Below are 13617 nucleotides of genomic sequence, written 5' to 3'. Positions count from 1 at the left end.
CCTTTTCAGTCCTCTGGGACCAACCTTGGCCCTAGGAGATTAGCAATCTGCTATTTGTAAGATCCTCACTGTATGCCCCTGCAGCAGGAAGTCCTCAGATCCTTTCCAGAGAACAGAACAAGCTGCATAGATTAACCAAGCAGCTTGTTCATGCAGTCTATGGTCAGATTACACTTTGCACATCCAACAACTGTTTTATACTCAGCTTTACCTTGGGTGATCCAGGGGTGACTGTAATACGGAAGAGAAACATGGAGCCCACTATTCCGGCCATCATAGCGAGAAGTAAATTATGGCGTGGATTTCCATGGGTCTTAAAACCAACCTATAAAAAAAGTATATTCGTGAATAATTGTCATGTAATAAGTAGTCACATCATTTGGGTGATGGACATATGGCCATCTTCTTCAACACATACAGTATTAAAGAAAAACAATCTTACATCACGAGAAACCCTACGTGATCCTTTTTTTTTTTTTAAACCAAAAAACACGTTTATTGGCATATTTTCAAAGGTCACAATATATAAACATGTATTATTTCAGCATTGCATACAAAGTCGATTTTTCTACACAGCATAAGAGAAAAGGGACATGTACAATGTAGAATGTATATTACAGCTAATAGGAACGGACATAGACACATGAACGTTGATAACACAGTGCCCAGTGGTATATCATGTAGGGTGTTATTCGGTACAGTTAAGGATAAATAAAATAACCACCGTAGCACATACTGTATGTTTCCCTGAGGCAAAGTAGCTGTAGGTGTGGGTAGTCACCTAGACTTTAGCTTAGTTCAAATTCTATCTTTCCACCTATCCCATATTAGGGAGAATTGCTGTACTCGTTTTCTATGTAAATAGACTAGCTTTTTAAATGCAAGTGTATTGTCTAAGCGTCTCTTCCAGCCAGAGAGTGAAGGTGGTTCTATGGATAGCCATTTCAAAGCAATTTCCTGTCTTGCTGCAAACAATGTCTCATTAATAAATGTTTTTGTACAGGGTTAAGCGTCCTCGTCTATTTGCAGGCCTAGTAGGCACATTTTAGGGTCAAGGGAAACTGGGCAGCCCATTTTATCATGTAAAAAGTTGATCACCTGCAGCCAGAAAGCCACTAATGGTGGGCACTCCCACATAAGGTGATAAAAGGTGGGATTGGTGATATTGCACTTAGGACAATTTGCACTGGCTTCAGAGTTGTACTTGGCCACTCTAGTAGGCGTTAGATAAGCTTGGTGCAATATGTACAGTTGAGTGGGCCGCTCTTTGATGCATACTGAGACTTTACGCACGTTGCTTAGGGCATCTTCCCAATCATCATCGTCTATATCTAATCCTGCCTCTACCCAGTTATTTTTGGATGTTTTCGTGCGATCCACAGCTTTAGAGCTGATTAGTTCTTTATATATATCGCCTATTAGATGTTTTTTGGGTCCGCTTTGGATCAGTGTAAGTACCGGGTGTGCCATTGTTGCAACAGGGGCCTGAGTAAATTGTCTGCGGAAGGCATGGGATAGCTGTATGTAGCGAAAATACTGAGAGGATAGTTTTGGAAATTGTGCTGCGAGCATATCAAAGGGTTTTAATTTACCCTGGTGCAGTATATGCTTTAAAAAAATCACACCTGAGCGTTGCCAGAAAAGTGTGTCTGGGATGGTTATAAATTCTGCCAGTGTCTTATTGCTCCATAGTGGTGTGTGTGGATCAAGTGCTCCATTTTTATATAGAGAATAGGCCCTTTTCCATACCAATTGGGCTTGAGCGAGTATAGTATTCGTAGATTTACCCATGGGGATAGCTTGACATATTAATTCCTTTGCTACATTTGATTGCCATGGGTCCATGCTGTATCCCAGGGCTTCCGGGTTATAAAGTCTCTCCATAGAAAACCATGCAGATATTTGTTGTAGTTGGGCTGAGAAGTAATAATATTGCATGGACGGGAGTGCTAAGCCCCCAAGAACATTTGGGTTAATAAGCAGGGCATGTTTAAGTCTAGCTCGCCCATTGTTCCAAATAAAAGCAATGAATAGGGATCTAATGCGCTTAAAGATAGATAGTGGCATATAGATGGGTGACTGGTGGAGAACATATAATAGTTTGGGCAGAAGAATCATTTTAATTAAATTGACTCTTCCCACCACCGTGAGATACAGCCTGGACCAGGTTTTGCATTTGGTTTGGACTAAGTGGAAGTATTTCTGCTTGCATATATTGTTGGGGGGATAGATGTATCTTTACCCCTAGATATTTGAATGATTGGACTACCTGCAGCTGAATGGGTTGAGAGGGTTGATCCACATACATCAGAACTGATTTGCTCTTATTTAACTTTAGCCCTGAGTAGTATCCAGCTTCTTCAATGGTGTCAAGTGCATTCTGCAGAGATGAAGCAGGATCAGCCAAGTAGAGAATAGTATCATCCGCGTACAGGCCTATTTTCTCCTCAGTATTACAAGTGCGGAAACCGTGTATCTGAGGATGAGCCCTTATGCGACAAGCAAGTGGTTCCACAGCAAGGGCATATAGCAGAGGAGAGAGCGGGCACCCCTGTCTAGTACCGCATCCCAGCGAGAAGGGCTGGGATATCCAGCTGTTAGTGCATATTCTAGCGGTTGGGAGAGTGTATAGTAACTTTACCCATCTTATGAAATTGTCTCCAAAGCCAAACCTGGCAAGGACCGCCATCAAGTAGGGCCATTCTACAGTGTCAAATGCTTTGGCCATGTCTAGTGAGGCCACTACCCTGGACCCAGCATTGGAGTGGTCAGCCTGTAGGTTGGTGGCTTTGAGTCCGCAAGGAGAAAAGCGCAATATAAATGTTATTTGTCTTGTCTTGTCTAAAGAGGCGGCGTATGTTCATTGCCCTGTTTTTGCCCGGCATAAAGCCTGTCTGGTCCTCATGTATAAGTGACAGAATTACTGTATTTAGCCTAATTGCTAAAAGTTTAGCCAGTATTTTGATATCTGAGGGGAGGAGAGAAATAGGGCGATAGGAGTAGCAAAACAGGGGGTCCTTGCCGGGCTTGGGGAGTACAATTATCAAGGCCTCACGCATGGAACGTGGAAGGGAGCCCTTCTCAAAGGCATCATTAAAAGTTTGGAGGAGTAGCGGTGCTATATTTTCATCGTATTGTTTATATATTTCAATTGGCAGGCCGTCTAGGCTTGGTGCCTTTTTCTTTGGGAAGCTGGCAATTGCAGTGTACATTTCGTCTAGTGTTAGAGGCGCATCTAAAGCCTCCCGCTGGTCAGGGGATAGTTTTGGTAGATTTGTTTCTGCCAGGTATATTTCTGAGTCCGACTGGGTAGCAATAGTGTGGGAGGTGTAAAGAGCTGAATAATAGGCAGAGAAAACCTGATTAATTTCTTGGCAACCTGTTACAGTCTGGCCTTGTGGGTCGGCAATGTGTGTAATGACTGGGGGGGAGTTGTAAGTTTTGGATATCTTAGCTAGTAAGGTGCCCGTTCTCTCCCCCTGCTCTTAGAATGCCTGTTTGCTGAAGAAAAGCTTGCTTTTGGTTATTTCTTCAATGTGGCTTTTATGCTGTCTCTGCAGCCTACACCAGATTTCTTTATTTTTAGGAGTAGGATCATCAAAGTAGTGATCTTGCGCTTGCGAAAGACATTGAAGTAAATCAAGCTCTTTACGTCTAGAGTCTCCTTTGCATGAAGAGATAGCTGCTATCAATTCTCCCCGAAGGAATGCCTTAAAGGCATACCAGACCATGTCTGGGTTTTCTGCGTCTCTATGCCTGAATATATAGTCTTCAATGTGGGCAGCTATCTCTTCATGCTTGTTTATAAGTTCAAGCCAAAATGGGTTTAGTTTCCAGAATTGGAAAGGAGGTTTTTGGCCCCACACTAGTTCCAACTGAATTGGAGTGTGGTCTGAAGCCAGACGTGGTAGCATCTCAACTCGCGACACACTTGCAAGTGTGGCAGGGGTAACGAGAAAGTGATCTATACGGGATCTGGTGTCGAAGGTCGCGGAGAAGCAGGTGTATGCTTTTATATTTGGGTTAAAGTGACGCCAGGAGTCTGTTAGTTGTATTTCATTAATGAGATTATGGAATGGAGTGGGTTTATCCGTCCTGGGTGGGAATCTATCAACAGCTGGATTACATACGGCGTTAAAGTCTCCCATCCATATTGCATGATGGCAGGGGTACCTAGCACCAAATGCAATGCCTTCTTTAAGTACTGTCGAGCAATAGGGAGGGGGTATGTATATATTTAAAATTAATAGGGGGGTGCCACTTATATTGCAATGCAAAAATAGGCATCTGCCCATGGGGTCAATACGAATATTTAGCAGTTGAAAAGTGAGGGATTTTCTAATCAATAGGGAGACACCTCTGGAGTACTGTGAGTATGTGGAATGGAACATCCAGCCAATCCAGTTACGTTTAAGTGCCTGCACTTTATCACCCGTAAGGTGCGTCTCTTGGAGAGCCACCACGTCTGGTTTGTGCCTGTTTAAATAGTTTAATAGCATTTGCCTCTTTAAGGAGTCATTTATGCCACGTACGTTCCAGCTGATACATCTAAGAGTAGTCATAGGTATGCCGTGATGTATCTATACCTTCGAGTATGCAGCATAAGGAGTTTTAATAGCAACACTGAGACCTTGCATATTGACTGTGGTAATAGTAATAACAGAGAAAGAAAAGAAAAAAAAACTGAAAAAACCAAGAGAAGAAAAAGAAACCCTTGAACACCCATCCCTCCCTGACCTGAGAAAAATATCAACAGGTCCTTATAACCCTGAACAAGTTTTGTAAACCTGTAGAGCAGACCTATACCTTAGAGACAAGGTATTACAGTCTGCCTGGGGGGGAAAAGCTTACCAACTACTGCAGGAACACCTCAACTGGAGCCTCCCGCTCAACTTATAACAAGCATATGCGTACACACGTATATAGCATACCCCATCATCACCCAAAAGAAAAGAAAAAAATAAATAAATGGATGAACAGTATATATACACTTTTAGCAATATAAACCACTGTGCACATTTCTTCCTTCACCGGCCAGTTTCTACTCAGGGTTGACGGCCGACTCTACAAGCCATGACTTAGGGTGTTGAGAGTTAGGCAATATGGACCAGCAGCACCACTTAATAAGTTAATGTGTCCTCTGCAGGTGATTATTGCTATAGGGTACGTTGTAGGTAGTGCTGGCAAGAAGTGGTCATTTGCAGAGTTCCAGACTGAAAAGGCGGATGAACATTATCGTTGACTGTCAGTCCAGTGCATTGCTGGTGAAGGTAAGTAAACACTTATGTATGGGCAGTAATGTAGTAGTGTACTTTGTCCTCAGCATGTTTCAGGCGGAGTAAAAGGCAGTTCTGTAATTTTACCGCACTGATATTTTAGTTCGTTTGGGGTGAGGGGGGATAGCCAAGTGGGGCTCAGTAAACACCTTTTAGGAGGCATAAAGCGTTTCAAATGTGTGTACAGTACTTACAGTTCATGTCTCATTGTCTTCCCTTTGCGGTGATAGAGCAGCCGGCGATGGAGCAACCTTCGGCCTAGCATCCAGCCATGTCTGCGCGCCTTCGGGTGTGGTAAAGAAGTGGGGCCGTCCGCTATCACATGCAGTTTAGTAGGGTATAGCATTGAATATTCAAGCCCCTGGTCACGGAGCCGCTTCTTGACGTTGTAGAATTGGGCTCTTTGCTTTTGCAAATCAATCGAGAAATCCGGATAGAAGGATAGCCTCGCGTTTTCATACGTAACTTCTCCTTTTGGACGTGCTGCCCTGAGTACGGTATCGCGGTCCCGGTAATTCAGCAACTTAAAGATAAAAGTTCTGGGAGCCTGGCCCGGTTTGGGAATCTTGGGGGACACCCTGTGTGCCCTTTCAATAATAAAAGCGGAGGAGAACACGGGCCTACCGAACAGCTCCACTAACATCTCCGTGAATTCTTCCGGGGTTGTGCCTTCCACTTTCTCCGGCAGGCCGACAATCCTAACGTTGGAGCGGCGGTTTCTGTTTTCAATGTCCTCCTGTCGTTCTCGGAGAACCTTGATGTCTTGCTTAGCTAGTGAGGAATCACGCTGTAATGGCGGCAGCTGGTTTTCCACGTGGCTGATGCGCTCTTCCGTCTCCGACACTCTGTTGCGGAGCGTTTGCATGTCAGCTCTCAGCAAGGAGACGTCTGTTTTCACTTCCTCCAGCCGTGTGGTTATGGTGGACAGGGCCATCTGACAAGAAGCTACCCCTTTCCATAATCTGTTTTAGGGAGGGCTGCAGCTCTTCATCTTCCGAGGTTGCGTCGCCATCTTGTTCATGGCGATACTTGCGTAGCTTAGCCACCGCTTCTGAGCCACGTCTAGCTGTCATGGCTGGTGTCTACCGAGGACCCAGTGGATGGGGAGTGCAATGCAGGCCCACAACTGAGCTGTTGATTTAGCGAATTTCTATTAAAAATCGTGATTATAGGATTGTTGAGCGGGAGCTCCTCTCCAGCACGTCCTACTCCATCCGCTTCCGGTCAGGCCCCCCCCCCCCTACGTGATCCTTAGGATGGTGATACAACAAAATACTTTTTTCAAAAGGTAAAAAAAAATCCTTGTGGACTCCACAAAGCAGTCAGATAAAATGGATGCACTGATTATTGAATTTGTCAATAATATGGACCTGATCCAATTCACTTTTTCTCCTAGATGATACGCTAAAACTTGTCAGTGAAGTGTTGAAAAGTAATTTTCATAAGGGTTTTTTCCATTAAAATCCAGAGCAATTATTACTTTTCAGCACCGCTTCTACTAGTTCACCAATAACTTTATCGCTACTTATCACATCTAAATTAGCTATACATTTTTTTATTTGTTACCAACTAGGCTTTCTGAGGTTGGTACTTTATGCAAAGAATTATTTACTTTTATATGCATTTCAAAGGGATTAAGAAGAAAAAAAATTGAAAACGTTTTTACAAAATATTATTTCTCAGATTTCAGCCATTATAGTTTTAAAAACAAAATGTGCTCCTGTAGATAAAACCAACCAATTTTATTTGCTCATTTGTCCCAGTTATTACACAGTTAAAAGCATGTCCCTAGTACAGTGTTTCTCAAATCTGTTCTCGTGACCCGCCCAACGATGCATATTTTGCAGGCAACCTCACCTATGAATAGGCGTAGTAGTGTCTCAGCTAGGTGGATTCCATGTAGCTGAGACATAGGTGCGGTTGCCTGCAAAACGTGCACCATTGGGGCTCACGAGGGCAGGTTTGAGGAACACTGCCCTAGTACAATGTATGACGACAATATGTTATTTGAAAATAAAAGGTGTATTTTGGTTTTCTACAAGCCGTAGAAAATTACATAATTACAAGCAGTTATATGCAAAAAAATAACGGTAAAACACCCTCATGGCATATAGTAACAAATTATGTAGTGCCTTCTTCATTTCGTTTTTTTTTTTTTATGTGTGTTATATGGGAGGAAGGGGTTAGAGGGAGTTAATAAGCTTGTTATAGGAAAATTATAGTGCAATATTCTTTATTGTAATATTATTTTGGCCTCTAGATGTCCCCTGTCTGTTTGGAACACTGGATCTCTGCGTTCCAACCAGCAGGAAATAATTGTTTTTTAATTTTACTATGCATTGCATAGATTGCATTGCATTTACTATGCTTGAACATTTATACATTTAGGGCCTAAGCCCACTAACGCAGTTGTGTCCGCTTCTATCAGCTTTTTAGCATCTGTAACATTGATGTGTAACCGAAAAGCAGACACAACTGCGTCAGTGGGCTAAGGCCCTAAATACTTTGGTGAATAGGAACATAAGTTCCCTAAGCAAATCAATCTGTGCACTGGCGCTTGCTCGCAAACAGGTAGAGACTAGTATCTACGTCCCTGAGAGCTCAAGTGCAGTTTTCAGGGACGTATATAAGCATCCTGTGGGAGGATAACTGGTCAAGCCACGGGGCAGCAAGAAAATGCTCAGAATAATTTTGACAGAACTTCTTAACCTACTTTTGGTATTTTTTTCAGTTGCAGTGTTCGGAAAAGTTATTATAAATAGAAGATGAAAAATGATCTTCATATTTTTACATCCCTGAGTATACATGTCACTGCAGCAGATTATTATTATTATTTAGTATTTATATAGTGCTGACATCTTACATAGTATATTGTCTGGTCACTAACCGTCCATCAGAGGAGCTCACAATCTGAATCCTGCCATAGTCATATGAACTGTGTGTCTCTGAGGCATAATGTTGATGCAATTGTTAATAAAGTTTGGTACTGTATATTTCTTGCTCTGAGCTCCCTTAGTGTATTACTTCTAGAGATTATATTTTGGAGGTGAGATGAGTATTATATATTAACAGGTCGATATCCCGCATTTAGCATAGTCATATGTCCATTGTAGTCTAAAGGTACCAATACACTATAGAATATTTTTACTAAAATAGAAGTCGGATTCGACAAAAACATCTAATTGGGCAGAATTTGTTTACTGTATGTATAACCTGTTATATCTGGAACCCCTTGTGCGCATACTCTTATTGATATTTCTGCCTTCTTTTGTATTGTGATATTTTATTACTGTCCAATAAAACCTTTGCTGGGACCAATACTAACTACACCTAAATAATTTCTGCCAGGCAGATTCTTTTCAACCACACACACACTCATAAATTTCATTTTTGTTACGTTCCAGCTAAAACCTTTTTCCTTCAGCTGTTATTACAACAAGAAGGAAGAGAAAATTATCTGGTATTAGAGATGGCTTGCATAAGGCAGTGTTCTTACTTGAGCACTTCCTGTGCATTTCCTGTGCATTTCTCCTTGAGTAAAAACTAGTAGCCCATGGTAATTAATGACACCCCACGTTACCCAATGAGCTCATTCAGATTTAATGCTTTTTTCTGAATGCGGGGAAGGGAGGGGGGGGGGGGGACTTAACGCATGCAGCATTTTTCCGCACACTGCACACGTTTTTCACTTACAATCCTCAGCTATTGTGCCAAACTACAAGCATTACAAAAGAGACTTGGGTCATGTGCAGTAAAATTATGTGTCTATTGTCCATATGCTACAAGTGCGAACCTTCCCTAATAGGTACTTGGCTGAAAACTCAGCCCCAAGTCTCGTACACACAGGCAGCCAGATCAGTCTCTGGCCCAGGCACTAAGATAAAGGTCAGGGGCCACTGTATGTAGGCTAGGTTCTCGGCAGAGGTGGCCCTGTCTAGCGTGTGTAAACTCTACGTCTTTACTCTCTAGGGCAATGTTTGACAATATCATTACAGCATGTACCGCTTTGTGAAAGGTAATGTTTACCAAATACACTTTGTGTTAGTACTTGGACCTAATGCCTGATACACACCATGCAATTTCCCATCATAGCGACGAGTGAAATTGATAGGTTGCAACAGGTCCGATCTGATTTCCAATCATTTTTCTGATCGATTTTGTACAGGAGTAATTGGAAAATCAATCAGAAAAACAATTGAAAATCAGATTGGACCTGTCGGAAATTGTCGATTCGACCCAATGATCTGACAGGAAATTGCATGGTGTGTACCAGGCAGGCATTAGAGTGAATCAACCCAATCTTGCTGAATTTACAGTGATGGTTTGCCTTCTTAAAACATAAATTCACATTTAAAGGAGTTGGATTGTTAAAAAAACAAAAACTGACACTTACCTGGGGCTTCTATAAGCCCCCTGCAGCTGTCATGTCCCGCGCCGTCCTCCTACAATCCTCCGTTCCCCGCCGCCAGTCCTGGTCCAATTATACCTATGACACAAATGCGGCTGCGTGGAAGTGGCCGCACGTGTGCTCGCTCCCGCTCGCATCTCCGGGAGCTTACTGTGCAGGTGCAGTACGAGAAAACCTTGGAGCGAGCACTATTCATCTAGTTAGATGAATAATTGACCAGTGCCAGTGGCGGGGAACGGAGGGTCGTAGGAGGACGGCGCGGGACATGACAGCTGCAGGGGGCCAATAGAAGACCCAGGTAAGTTTCAGTTTTTTGTTTTTTTTATGATCCACAGAAGCCCTTTAAGTGTGTAACTGTGGTTACCCATAACGCACCACAGCTGAATATACAAATTATCTCTTCATGCCCCTGAAGCCAGGCTTACATCTAGAACCGCTGGTGTATAGCAAGGGAAATACAGTGCCGGTCCATCCACCTAGACCAAACTTTTTCAAACTTTTTAGGGATCTTTCTGAGCTCATATACCTGCTTAAAGGGAACCTAAACTGAGAAGGATATTGAGGTTTCCTTTTAAACAACACCAGTCGTCTAGCAATCCACCTGAGCTCTTTGGCAGTAGCAGTGGCTGAATCAAACACCTGAAACAAGCATGCAGCTAATCCAGTCTGACTTCAGTCAGAGCACCTGATCTGCATGCTTATTCAGGGGCTGTGGCTGAAAGTATTAGAGACACGGTCAGCAGGAGAGTCGGGCAACTGGTATTATTTAAAAAGGAAAAATCCACATCCTTCTCAGTTTAGGTTCCCTTTAAGGGTTGGTAACTCTTGTGCAATATAAGCCTCCCAGTTCACCGTTGGGGGGTCACCATGGTTCCACCTGAAGATTATAGTCTGGCTCTGTAAAATGTATAAGCTATAGGCTTGCTAAACACTAGCAGTTGTGGATGTAAGCCTGGCTTCAGGGGCATAAAGAGATAATTTGCATATTCAGCAGTGGTGCATTGTGGTTAACCGCGATGCACACATTTAAATCTGAATTATCGCAAATACATTCTGTTTTAAGAAGGCAAACCACACTAAGCATTGCTTTTTTAGTAGGAGGGCTTTTCGGTCCCCTATACTTTCTTAGTGTTTTTGTGTCACCCTGAGCTGCTTGGGTATTCTGTTTAACAGTGATCAAAACCATCACTAATAAACTTTTTGATCAGGCCAATAAGGTTAAAGGACAAATTAAGTTAGAGTGCCTACTTTTGCATACTTTTAGCAATAAACCCTGGACAAGCATATGCAGATGTTTCTGAAATTAATGTCAGATCTGACAAGATTAGCTGTATTTAACCACTGATTAGCTGTATGCTTGTTTCTGGCGTGATTCAGACAGACACTACTGCAGCCAAATAGACCAGCAGGGCTGCCAAGCAATTGGTATTGTTTACATGGAAATAAATATATATATATATATATTTCTTGCTTCAGGTTCCCTTTAAAAAGATATTTTTATAGTCATAAAGGTTCGTTTCTGTGTATTTCTTTTATTAACGGTTTATATGATACCCTGAAAAAAACATGCTGTAAGGTAATACAGTATGTTGTAGATATTTTCAATAAAAATTTGAGTTGCTAAAACAGTGGACATTTATTTTTATAAGAACAGGTTTTCCTGTCTTACCGGTTCACTATATCGCTACTTTCAATGACCTTTGAATACAATTCCCCCACTAACCATCCGCATTATAGAATGCCAATTGTGATTACTTGCAGTAGGACCCAAACAATGGTGTGATAAGTTACGTTTTCCCTCCCTGCTACAACCTGGAACTTCACTGACTGAAAGAATAATGAAAGCTCAGTCACCGTTGGCCCAAAGGTTTGCCTGGTTGGCAATACAGGAGAGCTCACAGTCACAGGTTATGCTAAAACACTTATGGTACGATACGTCTTCTGTGTAAGAAGGGTAATTGTTGCCAAATGGCTACTTGCACACTGGATGACTGGCTTAAAGGACACCTAAAGGGAGAGGAATGCGGAGGCTGCCATATGTATTTCCTTTTAAATAACGCAAATTGCCTGCTTGTCCTGCTGATCCTCTACCTCTAATACATTTAGCTATAAACCCTAGATAAGCAGTTTGACTGGATTTGCCGCATACTTCTTTCAAATGTGTGATTCAGACACTACTCATGCATGAAAGATCAGCATGCTGGGCAACTGAGGTAACTGCCAAGTACTACTAGTCAACAAAGAACCACTGTGACCACATTTTCATCACTGCATGCCAACAGGTTTCGCCTGTAACCCTGGCTTTCTCAAGGCTGTTGCGTTATCCTATGATAGCAGCTATGAATTGCACCAATCATGTAGGTGGTACCAGAATCATTTCTGAGTAAGGATATATACAGTCCTGAGGAGTAGACTTCTAACTACATTATTGGATTATTGATTTAAATACTCAGCTAGTTGTAGCTTCTTTTTGATGCATAATTCTCTAATAATATGACTTATCAGGCATAGGAAATGGCAAATAAGCGGTTCAATGCTTTGTAAAAAAAATATTCAAGATTCTTACTCTTGCTACAGCTCGGTCAGATAGCAACCCTGCTGCAATGCTCCCCACCAGACCACCAATCTCAAGAGCACTCATGTAGGAACTTCCTGTAGGAGACAAGAAAATGGAAATGAAATTATATGAAATGTGTCAGGATGACCTACAATTACTATTGTCTATATTTTTGCTTTTGGGCTTACCCTTGCTATGTAAGGATGACCTTATAAATAAGGTGCCCCAAAAATACAGTTGCAGAACTCAAGAGTCTTATTAAGTGCAATGATCACCCAAAAATTATATTGATGGGGACAAGACCAGGGTTGCTCTCATGAGTAACATTAAACAAAAAAAGTATCCATGGTCAACAAAGTCAAGCAACCACTGTCTTCATATAGAAAAAGTAATAAATATTATTGAAGACATATCCAAACAAATAAAAACAAGAACAAATCTCCAGTGTGGCTGAGAGAGAATGTATAATAATCAAATGATTGGTTAATAATCAGGCAATGGAGGTGAGGAAAATACAGGACAGTACAAATGTATGTCACCAAAGCAAACTGAACAGCGCCTGCTCCTGAATGTGAAATACCTGAACAAATGCATGTAATGGCTGTCAGTATTGTAAATATAAAAGCCTCACCGTTACCAATGGCACTGACCCTCACAGCCCCGCCGGAGACAAGAGACCTCACATGTATCGCACCTCACGGATGCTTCTTCGGAGCTTTTATATTTACAATACTGACAGCCATTACATGCATTTGTTCAGGTATTTCACATTCAGGAGCAGGCGCTGTTCAGTTTGCTTTGGTGACATACATTTGTACTGTCCTGTATTTTCCTCACCTCCATTGCCTGATTATTAACCAATCATTTGATTATTATACATTCTCTCTCAGCCACACTGGAGATTTGTTCTTGTTTTTATTTGTTTGGATATGTCTTCAATAATATTTATTACTTTTTCTATATGAAGACAGTGGTTGCTTGACTTTGTTGACCATGGATACTTTTTTTGTTTAATGTTGTGCAATATTTTCCATGGATATGGAAATTTATCTATTGCTCTATTTTTTGATGGTATGTTGCTCTCATGAGTAATCACAAGTGGTTACCCGTGATTCAAATGAGGCTTAATTGGTGCAGGTGTGCAGCAGGGATGCAAGGGGTTATCTAACCATAATTCCGCTGTCCGCCCTCTGTTCCAAACAGCTTGCACGCGTCCTATTGGTCGTGTTGCAAGCCTCACACCGGCGCACTTCCTCCTTCCGGCTTGAAGAAGGAAGTGCACCATGGTGAGGCTTTCAACGCAACCAATAGGACGCATGCAAGCTGTTTGGAATGCAGGGTGGACAACGGAATTATAGGTAAATAACCCCTAGTAT

The 13617-nt window shown here is 42.0% G+C and overlaps 1 protein-coding gene across 4 annotated transcripts in view; it reads right to left on the bottom strand.

The window, feature by feature from the left end:
• The window catches only part of SLC37A4 (solute carrier family 37 member 4), a 93825-nt gene that overhangs the window by 8623 nt on the left and 71585 nt on the right, over window positions 1–13617 (bottom strand). For all 4 annotated transcript variants that reach the window (XM_068240864.1, XM_068240862.1, XM_068240865.1 and 1 more), the window contains exons 6-7: window positions 12251–12336; window positions 212–325 (exon numbers count right to left, since the gene is read on the bottom strand). In XM_068240864.1, coding sequence (XP_068096965.1) covers window positions 212–325; window positions 12251–12336 — 200 coding nt within the window. The remainder of the gene's footprint in view (window positions 1–211; window positions 326–12250; window positions 12337–13617) is intronic.

The sequence above is a fragment of the Hyperolius riggenbachi genome, chromosome 6, assembly GCF_040937935.1.
Source record: "Hyperolius riggenbachi isolate aHypRig1 chromosome 6, aHypRig1.pri, whole genome shotgun sequence".
Taxonomy (NCBI): Eukaryota; Metazoa; Chordata; class Amphibia; order Anura; family Hyperoliidae; genus Hyperolius; species Hyperolius riggenbachi.
This window is presented reverse-complemented; position numbering and strand designations above follow the sequence as displayed.